General features: G+C 40.7%; 1 protein-coding gene across 2 annotated transcripts in view; it reads left to right on the forward strand.

Annotated features, from left to right (window-relative positions):
- The window catches only part of TAX1BP1 (Tax1 binding protein 1), a 62,092-nt gene that overhangs the window by 36,479 nt on the left and 8,844 nt on the right, over positions 1 to 16,769 (forward strand). Inside the window, exons 8-14 of one of the 2 annotated variants that reach the window (XM_044677368.1) lie at positions 2,508 to 2,693; positions 4,106 to 4,330; positions 5,448 to 5,594; positions 6,242 to 6,332; positions 7,970 to 8,088; positions 12,456 to 12,581; positions 13,476 to 13,556. In XM_044677368.1, the coding sequence (XP_044533303.1) occupies positions 2,508 to 2,693; positions 4,106 to 4,330; positions 5,448 to 5,594; positions 6,242 to 6,332; positions 7,970 to 8,088; positions 12,456 to 12,581; positions 13,476 to 13,556 (975 nt within the window). The remainder of the gene's footprint in view (positions 1 to 2,507; positions 2,694 to 4,105; positions 4,331 to 5,447; positions 5,595 to 6,241; positions 6,333 to 7,969; positions 8,089 to 12,455; positions 12,582 to 13,475; positions 13,557 to 16,769) is intronic. The other variant, XM_044677369.1, reaches the window with a different exon arrangement.

Raw genomic sequence — 16,769 nt, forward strand, 5'->3', positions numbered from 1 at the left:
TAATTAAAGTGTGGTATGAGTACGGTAATCTATTCAATTGAACTATAACTTATAAATTCAAAAGAATATCGCCTTAAAAGTAGTCACTAACAGGGAATACATTTATTCTGTGAAGATGCTATTATTTCCTAAGGGTTTTTTTGAGTACAGTTTTTACAGTTATCTTTAGAGCTTAAAATTGTAGAATATTCAAACAGATTTAGACTTTAGAGATGATCTTGTCTGACTTTCTCAGTGCTATTAGAAAAATCCGGGGATCCCAGAGCTACAACGACTTGGTTAAGATTATGCAGTTAGCGTGTATGAGCAGGCCCCTCAGTAATTGGAGTTGAGAAAGTATGTTGATTAGATTGAGGTCATTGGATCCTACTTGGATTCTGTTTGAAAAATTTTCCCCATGGTTACATGATTCTTATTGTCCCAGAGTTGAGCAGTTCTGCAGATATTTTCAGTAGTGACAATATCTTTCAAGACCTCTTTCATTCACTATTTGTGATGTTGTTCAGGGATAGCGGGCATTGGGATGTTGCACGCGCACACGCACATACTCACACGTATTCATAGAGTTTCTGTAAAAGTTTAAAGAGAAGTCAATGAAAATCATTCTTTTTAAAACTAAATATGGAATAGTTAGCTAAAGAAGAGATGTAGAAATTTAGTTAGTTAGACAATTTAGTGTGGTTTGAGTGAGTTATAATTATGGAGCTTTACTAGATTTAACACCATGTAATGCAAATCATGGGGAACAGGGGAAGGAATAAGCATTTATTTAGTGCCTCCTGTGCAAAATAGTTTTACAAATATAATCCCCTTTGATCCTCACAGTCACCCTGTGAGATAGGTGCTGTTGTGATTACTTTTATAGTTGAGAAAACCGAGAGGGAAAGGTTGTGACTTCCCTAGCACATAGCTAGTAAAGGTCTGAGATCTTTCCATCTACTAGTTCTATCCACTGAGGCACCTAGTTGCCACTATCTCCTACAAATTGAAATGTTAGCTTTCTAGTTTGGAAATTTAACACGTTTTTATTTTAGAATGGACAGGATTAGTTTAGATTAAGTAGCCCAATCAGTTCTAAAGAACTCTGAGTACTCTAAAGAGTACAGTTCTGAAGTGAATGCTTGAATTATCTGGATATTAGGAAGTGTCAGTATGCACCGGAAAACATCAGTGATGGTTGAGAGAGAGAAACTGGAGGTCTTTTACTGAGGGTTTCCCTTTTTCCTCCTTTTATTTCCTTATTCTCTACTTTCTCCATAACCTATCTAGAGGATCTGTTGGAGGATCACATAAGATACTCTATAGTCTATGTTATTAATAATGTTCAGAGGCAGTTTGGCAGAAGGCAGATAGTGAGGCCTGAGAGCCAGCAAGCTCAGTCTTCCTGGGCAACATCAGTGATTCCATTTGTTTGCAGCAGAGCAGGGGATGTCACCATGAGGGGGTGCTAGTGAAAAAATACCCACAGTGTTCTCCTTTTCTATTCATTTGTTCTAAATTTGTGCAGCCAGCATTTTAAGGGCCACCTCCTGGCCACCATGGCAGCATTGGGAGACACAGGCACAGGCCTGCCTTCAGAGAGCTTCCTCTCTATCATCCCCTTCTAACTAACGTCATTATGTGAGCATCTAATGACATCCTGGGAAACTCTTTGTAGTGCAAAGCTGCATTATCTTTATAGGCAGTGATTATTCTCCTCCCTTTGGCCTTTGTGCAGTGCTAGGCCATCATTTTGGAAGGTAGCCCAGTGCCAGAACCCTGGGCTCTATTCTGGGAGACAAGGTTCAGGCACCCATGTTCTTTCTTGGGGTTTCCCTTTGGATCTGGGTGAGTGACAGTCTCATGGCACCCCTTATTTTCCTTCTCTGATGATGAGGAAACATATTTAAACTGGGGAGCTCCATTTAAAAGGAATGGAAAGGACAATTTAGGACAGTAGTGTGAACAGCCTCTGAGGTTTTCTTCATGGACATCCAGAGAGTCAGGGCTTGGCAGAGCAGCTCTTCCATGTTCTGTTAGCTATCCTATGAGCTCCTCCTGCACAGTCCACAAGGTATAAAGCCAAGAGGTGCTCCTTTAGTCTCCAGTGCATTCTGGGTTGCAATTCAAGGTGCTCGAAACATTTTTCACCTCTGTTGCTCTGAGCCTGTGGACCTCTAAGCCATCCTGCTGCTGTGGGCTGAGGGACTTTTCCTGTTCAAGCCACTTTTGCTCTCCTTCTTGGTCTGGGCCCTTTCCCTACCCCTCATTTGACAGATAAAGAAACTAAGATCAGAATACCTAAGGATAGGAGTCATTTGTAGCAAAGCTGGATTGAAGGGGGCAGCTGGGTGGAGAGAGAGCCAGCCCTAGGGTCCTGGGTTTAAATGTGGCTTCATAGCTCTGTGACTCTGGACAAGTCACTTAACCCTCTCTGCCTAGTCCTTACCTCTCCTGCCTTGGAACCAATACACAGTATTGACAAAGCTGGATTGAAGCCCAAGTCTCCTTTTTGAATCATATTCTAGGTGCACCTGAAGAACACAGAAATAGAGAACACCAAGCTAGTCACAGAAGTCCAGACTTTAAAGAATCTAGATGGGAACAAAGAAACTATGATTGCCCATTACAAGGAGGAGGTTGGTAGACTTCAGCTCTGTGTAGCAGAAAAGGAAAACCTTCAGAGAGCCTTCTTGCTTACAACCTCAAACAAGGTAAGCGCTTTTTAAAATGTTTCTGCCCAAAGGGTACTAGATTATATATGGACTCTAGATTGCATTATATATTTAAATGATTAAACCAATATTTTGGATGCTAAGGAGAGTTAATGTTCATAATTCAATACATATTTTTACATTTCTGTTTCTTAAACCTTTTCATGAACCTTGTATCTATCAAGCATGCATTTAGATATAAACTATATACATTTTAAATTAAAAAAATCTTGCTTTCTTTTGCATGGTTTTATATTTATAAAGATAATAGGATAATTATTATAATTAACTTGGGTTCATTGTAAAGATATCCTGAATATGTATTCACCAAAAAAAGCCAGCCCGGGAAGTTACCAAAGTAGAGTCACTGAAATCTCTTCTAGGCTCATCCATAAAATAGGGATGATGATTAAATTTTCTACTTCCCAATGTTTTGAGGAAAGCCTTTTGTAAAGTGTAATAGGAAATTTGTTTTGTTCTGGTGATAAAAACACAAGGAAGACTTGTCATGACATTTAGCCTCTTAACATTTGGTTTTTAGTTATATCCTGGTAAATTATTGCATCTATTATGCAATATTATTGATCTAAAGTTTATTCTGTTTAGCTTGGATTGGTAACCATTTTTCTAATTAGAAATTTGGCCAACTTATCCATTTGCTTGATTTTGCTTGTCAGTTATTGCTATGGCAGCTAGGTGACTCAGAAGTCAGGAATACCTGAATTCAAATGTAGCCTCAGACACTTAACTAGCTTTGTGTAAGAGAAGGAAGGCAATGGTAAAATCCAGTATCTTTACTAAGACTAAGAATGGGGTCATCAACTCAACAGCAATGTCAAGGTTATTTTACTGTGCCCCCGGTAAGACAGTTCCAAAACCAATTTTGGAAGGTGTTTTAACATAGACTTTTTTTAAACCTTTGCCTTCTGTCTTAGACTTAATATGTGCATTGGTTCAAAGACAGAACAGGAAGAGCTAAGCATGGGGATTTAGTGACTTCCCCAGGGCGGCACAGCTAGGAAGTGTCTGGAACCAAATTTGAATCCTGGATCTCCGCATTTCTAGGTTTGGCTCTCTACCCATTGATCCCTCTAGCTGCCCCCCTTTTCATAGACTTTTTTTTTTTAAACCCTTGTACTTCGGTGTATTGTCTCATAGGTGGAAGAGTGGTAAGGGTGGGCAATGGGGGTCAAGTGACTTGCCCAGGGTCACACAGCTGGGAAGTGGCTGAGGCCGGGTTTGAACCCAGGACCTCCCGTCTCTAGGCCTGTTCATAGACTTTTAATAAAAAACAGAGAGGTGTTTGCTTACCCTGATGATAAAATTGAGGTGAGAAATAAGCTGACCCCTGTGACCTTAAGTATTATGATAGACTACACAAGGCACTTTTATGAATCTCTTTTGATTTTTAGGATGATGCTGCATATCTAAAAGAACAGCTTCGCAAAGCAGAGGAACAGGTTCAGGCTACCCGGCAAGAAGTTGTGTTTCTGGCCAAAGAGCTGAGTGATGCAGTCAATGTGAGAGATCAGACGATGGCCGATCTCCATAGTGCCCGGCTGGAAAATGAGCAAGTCAAGAAACAGCTGGCGGAGACTGTGGCTGAACTGAGAGTGGCTGTTGTGAAAAAGCAACAGGTTTGCCTGCCATCTTTATTGAGAATTGCCTCGAGAATTCGTGCTTCTCTCAGACTATATAGACTATGTTTTTCACAGAAGGCAGGGCAGGTTTTGGATAACAGCATTCTTTATTTTCATTCTTAGTTTGTTGAACCATTCTGCTTTCTTGAAATTGATTTAACATTCTTAATGGTAGTTACGATTGATTCTGTTAATAAAATTTTTTAAATAAAAGTTTTTTTTTATTTAAAAATTTTTTTCAAGGTTACATGATTCATGTTCTCTCCCTCTTTTCCCCACTCCCAGAGTTAACAAGCATTTCCACTAAGTTATACATATAATACATATTATCACTCAAAGTCCATTTCCACAAATTCTTTTTTTTGTAAAAGAGTAATCTTTTAAAAACTAAAACCCTAAAATCATACACCCACATAAACAAGTGATAAATCACATGTTTTCTTCTACTCCCACATTTCTTTTTCTAGATGGGGTTTCTCCCACAGAATTGGCCTGGGTCCTTGCATTGCTGCTAGTAGCAAAGTCAATTGCCTTTGATTGTCTTACATTTTTTATATGCACAACGTTCTTCTGGTTCTGTTTATTTCATCCATCAGTTCATGGAGGTCTTTCCAGTTCACATAGAAATCGATCCATCACCATCATATACCACAATTTGTTCAGCCTAAATAAATTTTTCTGGAGAAATATTATATTTGTTTGAACTTTCTGAAACTTATCTGTTTTATTTAGTGTTAGGGATGTTGTTATAAACAGTTCTTTCTTTGAAAAAAGTAGCTCAGATAACTTGATTTCCTGGGCCACCTGTAGATGCTTCTGATCATTAAATTCTAGATGTGATCATTTTGTGGAATGACTTAATTGGCAAAAAATGAAGATGCAGTAATTCCTAGGGGCAAGTTGGTGGCTCAGTGGATTGAGAACCAGGCCTAGAGACAGGAAGTCCAGGATTCAAATTTGGCCCCAGACACTTCTTAACAATTCCCACTGCCCCCCACTAGAGAACAAATGTGTTTCCAAAGCATGGAATCAGTTGAGAGAACAGAAGGATTTCTGAAATCTGAGTTGAGTTTATTCTAAACTTGTTTTATTAAAAATCACATTTTTCTTAAAGGAGAAAACCGATCCTGTTGAGCAGGACCTGCGCAGAGAGGTGGAGGACCTGAAGCTTCGTCTACAGATGGCTGCAGACCATTACAAAGAGAAATTCAAGGAGTGTCAGAGGCTCCAGAAGCAAGTGACCCGGCTCTCTGACCAGGCCGTGAGTAGCTCCGACCTGGGCCATTTGGAACGATTTCCTTCAGGCCCCTTTTTTGATATTCGATAAAAGTCAGCTTTAATTGGGAGAATTGTGAAGCCATCATGCTAGCAGTACCAGGACCGCCTATTTCCTTATTTTGTCTGACACCTGGTACCTGGGAACCCAGGACCATGAGACCTCAGGGGGAGTCCCATCTACTCTCTCATTTGACTGAAGAGACAGTGTAGGAAAGAGGAATACAGCCGTGGGCCACTTGGGAAAGCTTGCTAACAACCTTGCTTGTGGCTCCTGGGCATGGTTTCTGCTTTGTGGTAATTGAGCCCATTTGGGGTCTGCCATCGAGGAGTCTAATGTTGGTTTGGAGAGGCAGCTTTTGTGAAGGGCTCTGATCATAGAAGTGATTTACAAGAGATTTGAAACCAAAAGCACACTCTGTTAATCTTGTAGCATTAGCTTTTCTAGTCTTCTAGCCACAATTAAAAAAATGTCTCTTATTAAAGTATCATTCCTTCTCTTACCAGATGGCTTACTATGCAAAAATCTCTTTAAAAAGGATCACGTGTATTTTCAGTGATAAGAAAAGTATTTAATAAATCTTTGTTGAGATATTGAATAGAATACTAATAGTGATCTGTCTTTACATAAAGAAGACTGGAAACCAGCAGAAAGTGACGGATGCCTCAAGCAACACAGAGATAGCTGACCCTCCCATTACCATTAAGCTGTCAGCTGGCACAGGTATCCTTAATCTTGAATTATCTTCAGCTTGAAAAGACCATTTCCTTTAGAATTCCATAGCAGAGCCTTATGATTGAATCCTTAGAGCAAAGAGCACAAGAAAAAATAAGGGGATTATCCAGTGCACAGCCCTTATCAGCTCTAACCTGACCTATTTAAAGCATTTGGTGACACTAAAAGGAAATGGGGCAAATGATGAATATCACCACAAGGAGTTGTCATTTTGACTTTTGGCTTTGACATTATAAAGGCAAATTTGAAGAAGAAAACAGCTTCTTGTAGGTTCCTTCCTATTACATACGTGTTTAACCCTCTGATTACAATTAGAAAATGAGGCCCTAACCAGTGTTGTCCTGGGGTTGTCCACTGTCTTGGAGGACATCCAGCACAGCCAGATGGAAGAGGAACTTCCTATGACTGAAGCAGTGCCTGGGCCTTGGGGGTTGGCCTTAGAGCTGAGCATTTGGCCCAATTCCTCCTGCCAGACACCAGCCTGGTTAGCAGTGTCTATTGACCAGAATGGATGCTTCGTAGAACTGGTCCATTAGTATGTAATCTTGGGGCACACATTGTGCCTGGGAAGTAAACTGGGCCTGAAGTTGGGTAAGAGGTGGGGTGTGGAGTAGATTGTTCTGGGGGGGATGCATTGCTTTTCATGACCTAAAGTTTTTCATGACTCAAAAGGCCCTTTTTAAAAACAAAATTTTATTTACTACTATTTTATGTTTTAACTTTGCCAACATTTCCCAGTGTATCCCCTTGTTTGCTTTCTAGAGAGCAGGTAGTGGGGGAGGGACAGTGCTCAGACAGCCGTGTTTTTCTTGCCCCCTAATCTTTCCAGTGTTCTTTTGCACCTCTCTTGGGGTCAGGTTTGGTCATTCGTCCTTCTGGGGGATGAACAGGAGGCTGGACCACACTTGTTGGGCCCTAGCCCAGGCAGGGTATGCTCGCGTTGGTTGCACTTCTTTTGCTGCTACCACTACTGTTGCACTGAGTTTTATTATAACTTATTAAGAAAGGCAGCATTCTTTGGTGGGATGGGATGGTGATGGTAATGAAATGCCACAGAGCAGTGGAGAAATGGGTGTTGGGCACGAATAGGCTGCAACAGATTGTCAGGAAAGATTCTCCATGAAAAAGATTTTAGCAGAGAAATGCTTAGGACCTATTCCTTTCTGTGAGGACAGCAGCAACAAGGTCTGACTCTTAGAGGGAAGTTTTTGGGTTCCATCCTAGTCAACACATGTATATAGATCTGGGAGAAGGTCTTTGGGGTGAATCCTGCTGGAGAAATTTATGGCAGAAGGGCAACAAAAGGCTTAGAGAAGGAGCAGGCATGTCCAGGGAGGGATATATGGGCTAGAAATGGGAGAATCTACGTGAAAGAGGACACAAATATCAGTGGTGTATTAATACTTTTAAAGATTGACCTGTATTTGTAGAAGGAGAGTGAAGGCTGCCCTCTTTCAAAGTTAAATTGAGTTTTAATCAAGATAATGCATTTAAAGGGAAAAGTGGCTTGTAAAATGTAGCACTTTGGACAATGGGCTGACCGTTGTCCACCTAAGCTGTAGTTAAGTTTAAGAGGTGAAATAGGAGATTTCTTATCAGCACTTAAATTTTTTTTTTTTTAATAGTTGGACTTGCCACATCTGAGATGGTTTCTGAGAGGGTAACAAAGAACCAAGTCTGCGAAATGACCAAAGAGATTGCTGAGAAAACAGAAAAGTATAAGAAATGTAAACAACTGCTCTTGGTAAGTCAGTGGCTTTGGAAAGCTGAACCTAAAGCCAGCTAGGAGTTTTATGCTTTTAGGCACTTGTTCTGTTTACTAACTTGATGCCTTGCTCATTGCTGCAAACTGCTTTTCTTCTTAACCATGTGTCACTATTTTAGACTTTGGCTTAAGGGTAGAGACTGGACCTCTACTTTAATTGGAATGAAGCCTCCTTGATGAGAAAACTTCCTGTGCTCATGCAAAGTCAGCCCAGTCTCTGCCCCAGGAGTCTTTGAGACCTTACCAGAGCTCCAAGAGGGAAAGGACTTGTTTAGGGTCACATCTCTCTATATGGTAGAGGTTCAGCCTTACTTTTTTTTTTAATTTTAAACCCTTAACTTCTGTGTATTAACTTATAGGTGGAAGAGTGGTAAGGGTAGGCAATGGGGGTCAAGTGACTTGCCCAGGGTCACACAGCTGGGAAGTGTCTGAGGCCGGATTTGAACCTAGGACCTCCTGTCTCTAGGCCTGACTCTCACTCCACTGAGCTACCCAACTGCCCCCTCAGCCTTGTTCTTTTAAAAAAAAAAAATGGTATGCTGAAGCTTGATATTCCTAGTCTATGTGATTCTTTGATAATAGTAATAATTCTCTTTGAGTTAGCACTTGAATTTGTGCACATTTGACTTTGTGAGAAAGGTCACGCAAGTGGCTCTTTGCATTTTCCAGAAGAAACAGCCTCTGAAAGGTTAGGTTTTTCCTGCAATTAACACTTATTTATTATTATTAATTAATGTTTACAATTAATTATTACAATTAATGTAATAAGAGGGTGAGGCAGAATTTGAGCCTGAGCCCCACTCACACTCTGATCATAAAGCCCTGGGCTTGGAGTCAGTACCTGTATCACTTTGGGCAAGCATTTAACTCCTCCAGGTCTCAGGCTCCCCCTTTTAAAAACTAGGCCATTGGACCTAGTGTCCTAGGTACTTGCTAGCTCTAAATCTGTAAACCTGTCATGCATTTTAATTTCAGTTCTAAATTCTCTCCCTCTTTTATAACCTTTGCCTACCCAGTAGAAGTTAAGAAGTTAGATTTTCATGCTTAGCCATATTCTGGGAGAAAAGAAAGCAAGAAAAATAAAGGATGGAAAAAAATGTGGTTCAATCTGCACTTTGGATCTCACACCAGGTCTTCTCTTTTTTTGGATACTATTTTTTTCCCAAATACACAAAACATTTTATTTTCTAGAACTTTGAGTTTCCCTTTTTTCTTTCCTGTTTTCTCTATCCTGCTTTTCCTTTTATACTTGTATGATCATGCAAAGCATATTTCCATGTTGATCTTGCTGTGAAAGAAGATACACGCTACATGCACACTCATAACAAATGAAGAAAATAAAACTGAAGTAGTATGCTTGTATCTGCACTCAAGACTCCCAACAATTCTAGGAGTGGATAGCATTTTTATCATTATTCCTGTACATTATTCCATATTGCTGTGGATCTTTGTATTCTTGAGATTAAGTTCACAGTTATTATATACAATGTTCTTCTAGTTACTCGCTGCACTTTGTATCATATTAGTCATTATTTGTATTCATATATGAATGTGTGTAAATGGAATTAACTCACCCTCATTCATTCTTTAGACTTTAGCCACCAGAAATAATGTCACCCCACCCAATTTAGAATTAAGTGTGGAGGGAACGAGGTCTGTGACCCACAAGTCACAGTAAGTGACAAATCAAAAACAAGGGACTCGTTGGCGTTTCTGGAGGCTCCAGCCTCAAAGGAGGCCTCTCATTTTAGAGGAGGCCTTGTGGCTAGAAGCCTTGTTTAATTCACCTCTGTGCCCTCTGCTGGGGCCTCTGAAGCCCTACCTGGTTCTGGCCTCTGGTCTGGGCCAGAGTTTCTCTTTTTCCCTTCCTTCAACCTTCCTGAGTGTAAATAAACCACTATAAAAGTCATTCTGGTAACCAAACCTTAAATATCTAATCCAACCATAATAATTCCCATTTTCCCTTCTTACATAAGTTTCAGGTTTTTCTGACCTGTGATTTAATTGGAATGAGACCTCCTCTATGAGGAAACTTCCTGTGCCTTATAGCACAATAGTATTCTATCACAATCTTATGTCACAACTTATATAACCATTCTGCAATTGATAGACTCCCCTCAATTTCTGTTTCTTGCCAGGTGGATAGCATTTTTTAAACCCTTAACATCTTCAGAGTCAACACTGGGTATTAGTTCCAAGGCAAAAGAGTGGTCAGGGTCAGGCTGTGGGAGTTAAGTGACTTGCCCAGGGTCACACACAGCTAGGAAGTGTTTGAGGCCAGATTTGAACCCAGGACCTCCCGTTTCAATGTCTGGCTCTCTCAATCCACTGAGCTACCCAGCTGTCGCTGGGATAGAATTTTTGACCAAGTTCTTTGGTGTAATGGATCATCTTATTATTGATCAGAGTAGTTAAAGACTTCATGTTTGAATGTCATTACAATGTTGCTGTTACTGTGTGTACAGTATTTCTCTAGTTCTGCTCACTTCAGTCCTCCCACAGCAACATTTATTTTAGAAGCTAGGATAATCATATTTCAATTTACTTTCCTGCTATTTTTAGTCTTCATTTTAAAAGAGGACGTTTTTCAGTTTGTAGTGGTTGTGCAGAATTAATCAGTCTGTGACCCTATTCAAAAAATAGAAAAGAGAACTGCCAGTTGATGCTGCCACCCTATGCTTATCCTTTTGGATTATTCAGGACTTTTAGTTTTACTCCCTGACAACTGTTTATCAGTTTGGATTTGTTGGGTATTCTTTACTGAGGCAGATGGATGCTTCCTTTTCTTCCACTCCTTCCCAATAGTGGCATGTGTTATAATAATACTCCTAGATGTATGTAGATGAAGTATAGAGAGGATGAGATGACACCTCCCTCCTTTGTAACAGTGTCCAGGCAGGATCCTTTAGGTCAATGGATGATATCCCTTCAGGACCCACCTGGGGTTGATTGATATTACATATTGGGCTCTTTAGCTTGGTAAAGCTTTAGCTTTAGCTTGCGTCTCCCCCTTCCCAAAGAAGCTATGAATAACCACTTCAGGAAGGTACTTTAAACAAAGAAGGATAATGGGATTGGATAGAGGTATTGAGAGACCCTAATTAATTTGGTAATGATGAATCTCTAAACTGTAGGCAAGTAAATGAATTAGGATGGTTAGCTTCTCTCTGGTCCAGCCTGGCCACAGCCACACCAGAGTAGGCAAACTGCTGTATGATGTGTCAGCTTCTTCTCTAGATGATTTGCCTAACCAGTTTGAGATATCCACCCCTTTCCACCCTCTTCTTCTCCTGCCCACTTCCCGGATCCCTCCCGGGCCCTGGGAAACCTAGATAACTAAGATGATTGACTTCCTACTATCTAGGGGCAGCAGAATCAGAAATGATGGTCTGGGTACAGGTTGTTGATGTTATAGGAACAAACAGGAGGAGTTTGCAAGTCTGAGTCTACAAGTCTTAATCCCACAAAAGACCAGGATCCACTGATCTCAGGACCCAGGGAAAGAAAGGACCCCTGCCAGGGCTGCCAGGGTGGATTTATACCCCCCGCATGCCCCTCTGGGAACATTCCGACATCCAGCAGATCCGCCTGTCAATCACAATGTGAACTCCTGGCTCGCAGAGATTCAGTATAACACATGGTCCGATGGAGAGTGGGCTGGTGGTCATTCTGGCCTCTGACACACAGTGTGGTCCGAGGCAATCACTGAACCTCTGGGTTCTAACACGGTTAGAAGTATCGTCTCTACTTACCTCGGAACCACTTGGGATGATGCTCTTTAGAGGGAGTCGGCTGATCTGGCCACCACACGTCCTCAGCTACGCTCATTTTCCTTCATGTGATAACTTGAAGGATAGACGGACACGTGAGCACCCACGTCTTGACATTTCCGTTTCCTGTGGACTACTTAGCTTTTAGAGTTACTCTCAATGTCTTGGACTGTTGAGGTGTTGGCAGTGAAGTTAAAATGTACTAAGCAGGTAGAATATACTAGAAGGTGAGTGACCCATCTGTAAACTGTGGCCTCATCCCTGCATAAATCTAGACATAGTTGGTCTGAAATTCAACTGATAGTTACTTTGTTCTCATAATTTGAGCTGCATAAATGAATAACCAAAGAGCTAGGTCCAGAGACAGGAGGTTCTGGGTTCAAATCTGGCCTCAGACGCTTTGTAGCTTTGTTACCCTGGGCAAGTCACTTAACTCCCATTGCCTAGCCCTTGCTGCTGCCCTTCTGCCTTTGAACCAATACACAGTATGGATTCTAAGAGGGAAGGTGAGGGTTTAGAAACAGTGAATAATAAGCATAATCAACATGACTTGATAACCTTCTTTGTGTCTTGTAGGACGAGAGGGCCAAATGTAGCACCTATGCTGACGAGTTGGCCAAAATGGAGTTGAAATGGAAGGAGCAGGTGAAAATCAGTGAGGAGCTGAAACTGCGCCTTGCGGAGGTGGAAGACCAATATAAAGTCAGTGTGGCCCTTGTTTGTTTGTGAATAGTACGGAGAGCCTAGAAAGGTCGATCCTTTACACTATCTCTGTGTTGCCTGTTTGTTTTCTAATTCTAAGTGTTGAGTCGTCTTCTTGTGGTTCACTGTCATAATAGGAAACATGCGTGTCCCTTCCATTTCTTACACAGCTTTGCATTTACTTGCATTAGATACCGTGCCAGCACCTTATTTATACAGGGTGTCTCAGGTGACTCAAATAGATTGATTGGAACTTGCATTTTTCTAGCGGCATTGAAGAGTTTGTGCAGATACATTGCAAAGAAAGAATGAATTTAACTGTCTAGATTGGATGGGGTGGGCATGGGCATGAGGCACATATGAAAATTACTGAGCTTTTGAATGCCTTTCACAATGGTCACACTCCCTATAGTGGAAAGGAGGCAAGTCAAGAAAGGTTTCATTTGAGATAAACACTTTCAGGTTTTTCATGGCACAGTTGTGGCCAATAGAAGGTTCAAAAAGCATTACTAATCTCTTGGTAGAGAAATCAGGATGGGAGGCACATGTTTCCACCCATGTACACCATCTGCATGGGGTACAGAATTGATGTTGTGGGAGTAGATGAGGAGGGGAGAGAAAAGAAGATCGGCCAAAACATCATATTGGAAATTGCTTGTGAAGAGGAGAGGAGGAAAACAGGAAGGGGATGTTCAGAGTCAAGGAAAGAATTGACTGTGCCGACTGCCACATGGAAAAGGATAGCTATGAAAAATCCTGGGATTGGACAATTAAGAGGTTATGGTTGACCTTGGAGGGTAATTTCAGTAGAAGAATGTGAATGGAGGTAAAAGGAATGAGTGGAGGCTGCTAAACCTTATTCTTTAAATGGACTAATGCTGACTTTTTGTACAGGTTGAGTTGGTGCAGAGAGATCAAGAAATCCATGATATGACCTTCCAGTTGGAAACTCTCACCAGAGAGAAGGAGGAGAAGGTAGGAATGAGAGTACATCAGAAGACCCGTGCTTTTCAGAATGCAGGTTAGAGAAGGAAGCAGTTATGAAAATTAGGTTAAGACAATGCAAATATACCCAGAATAAATAATTTTGGACTTGGTCATTGGGACTCTAATCTTAAAACCATTCTCCAAAAAATGGCTCATCTTCTGTATTGTTAATGTTTGGTTTGCATAGAGTAATGTCTTGAAAAATCCAGTGTATAGATGGAATAGTGGATTATTGTGCATTTGCTTTTTCTTTGGTAACATGCAGCAGTTTTAGAGGAAGCACAGTGGCTTTTAAGCACGGCTTTGTTGCCTCTTCAATGTCCAGCCGAGGTGAAGGGAGTAGAGTAGTAAACCTTGTATCTAAAAGATACTACAGGGATAGAAGAAATGCATAGGTTTGAAGACACCAAAGTAGGTTGTATTAGTGTTTACAATTGGTATAAACAAACACTAATAATGGAGTATTTACTATGGGGTGTGTTCACCCTTTTAAATAATGGCTCTAGTATATAGCAGATTGCCTTGCAACTTCTTTTTACAGTTGTGTAAAATAGATTCATAGATACTTAACTTTAAAGGCTTTTATTCTATATGGCTGATACCTTGTGATTGTTGTACTAATGAATGTTGTTTAAAAAATTATTCAAGACCATAAATTTAATTTAGTTTTGTGTTAGGCTTAACAAGCTGAGTGTGAGCTTTGCTTTGACGTTAAGACAAGTAGTGAGCAATCCATTTTTAAAAATGAGTTAAATCTTTAGCCAAATCTCTGGATCAGATACAACTGTAGTGCTAGATATCTTACAGATCCTTGTGACGTGTCGTTCTACCTAGGGAACAGTTACATTGAAGTTAGTATAAAACATGTGGTCATGTCATAACCATTGTCACCAAACTAACAGGCATTTAGTCCATTTAACTGAAGCAATAAGCTGACATACCTGTAACAGAAAATGTGGATACTTAAAAATTATTCGTATATACCCAAAGAGGCACGTTTTTGAAATTTGTGACACAGGTAATTTCACTCATAGTAATGTAATATGATAACTTTGTCCATGCCACGAAGACAAAAAGGACAAACTGCTAAACATGATAAATTTAAAATGTTGGATTATGGACTTCTTTTTTACCTTCTTGTTTACTCAGAATGTACCTCCCAAATTTCTTAGTGAGAAGGAAAAATACTGCTTTTATACTTTCTTTCTAAACCCTTATCTTTGAGAAATATTCAACATGAGGGAAGTAAAAATAAAGTGGCACCAGGATCCTTGCTGTGACTAGCAGTGCCTTTCCCTTTTTATTTTAGAGTCTTTTCTGATCATAGATGTGTTTATCTTTTTTAAAACTTTTATCTCCTGTCTTAGAATTAGTACTGACTATCCATTCCAAGGCAGAAGAGTAGTAAGGGTTGGACAATGGGTTAAGTGACTTGCCCAGGGTCACACAGCTAGGAAGTGTCTGAGGCCAGATTTGAACCCAGGACCTCCCGTCTCTAGGCCTGGCTCTCAATGCACTGAGCCATCTAGCTACCCCTGATTTTTAAGAAAGCCATTATTTTCAGATTTACAGTTTTCTCCTGTGGTTGGCTTGAGTTTTTTGGCTATCTTATGGTAAAGTCATTCCTATTAGAAGATTTCCAAACTCATATGTCATCTTTAGCAGTTATATTAGCTCTCCTCAGAGTGCTTGAAAGTTTGCAAAACCCTTTTCTCTCATAATCATGTGAGGTAAGTCACATGGGTGAGCTCATTAGTGCTCCCTAGCCATGACTTGGAACTCTTTCTCTTGTCCGCCTCGTTACAGCCTGCTCTTCTCTGGAATCCTGGGGATCGATCCCTACCCTGGGTCTCCTTATAAGAAATCAGTGTAGTCGCCCCCAATAAAGGTGCCCACGGAATACTGATGTAGGCTCCATTTTGGACCACATTTGACCTCAGTGTGCCTTTTTCAGAGAGCTGCCTGTGGCTCTTGCCATTTCTCTCTTGGTGGCTTGATCTTTCTTATCACTCCTTGTGGGCATGTCATCAGCTAATGAATCAGGAATCCCATCCACATGGTATAGCCATTTGTGTGTGCTGTATATAGTTTTGAGTTTTAGAGGCTTCTGAATCTCTCCTCCTGTACCTGGCCTGAGGAAACTGGGTCATAGAGCTTAGGTGTCACAGGTGGTAACTAAGTGTCTTCTGATTTGTAGCCATATAGAATTAGCAGGAGACCCGCTAGATCTGGGTCCACAATTCAAACAGGACCAGGAGAGTGGGCTGAATTGTGTTTGGAAATCATATGATGCATTTAGAACAGTTCCAAAATCCATTTTGTATTCAATCAGCAAATATTTGTTAAGCAGCTGCTAAGTGCCAGGCACTGAGGACACAAATACTGAGAATGAAACTATCCCTGCTTTCCTACAGGCCTGCACTGGGGGCCTTCATTCATTGTTAGAATCTCTGGGTGCCAGTTACCCCGAAAAAGACCTCCTGAAGCCACGTGTGGGAGAGGCACAGCTTGAAGTATTCCTGGCTCCATGATCACTTCTATCTACCATGCTGGCTTTATGAATAGGCCCATACATAGGAGAACAACTTCCCTTGCCCCAACAATAACTCTAGAAAGAATAATAGCCACCATGAATAGAGTGCTTTTATGGTTTGAAGAATGCTTCACAATTATTAGCTCATTTGATCCTTGCAATCTAGATACCATACCATACCATACACATACAAGCACAGACACAGATACCCACCTACATTCTCAGTGCATAGAACACGGGGGTTCAAAGTCAGCATCAGATATTTTACTTGCTCTGTGACTGTGGACAAGTCACTTAACTTTTTTTGTCTGCTTCAGTTTCTTCAACTATAAAATGGGTATATTAATAGACCCCACCTCCCAGGGTTGTTGTGAAGATCAAACAAGTTCATAATTGTTAAAGTGCTTAACGTGGTGCTTGGCACAAACGAAATGCTTAAGAAATGATTATTCCATTCCCAAATTAAGGAGTTAGAGGGAAAATACATGCATTTGAGAGAGATAAGGATAAAGAGAGGCAGTGTTTGAACTATACTTCAAAAGAAGGGAGGAATTTGAAGTTGAGGTGAGACTCAATTGGGCAAGGGCCTGTTTATTAGAACTTGGGGAGATGTAGGTTGCATTTTGGAAACAGTGAAAAAGGTACCCTGTGGTCATTATTTCACATAC

The sequence above is a fragment of the Gracilinanus agilis genome, chromosome 5 (assembly GCF_016433145.1).
Source record: "Gracilinanus agilis isolate LMUSP501 chromosome 5, AgileGrace, whole genome shotgun sequence".
NCBI lineage: Eukaryota > Metazoa > Chordata > Mammalia > Didelphimorphia > Didelphidae > Gracilinanus > Gracilinanus agilis.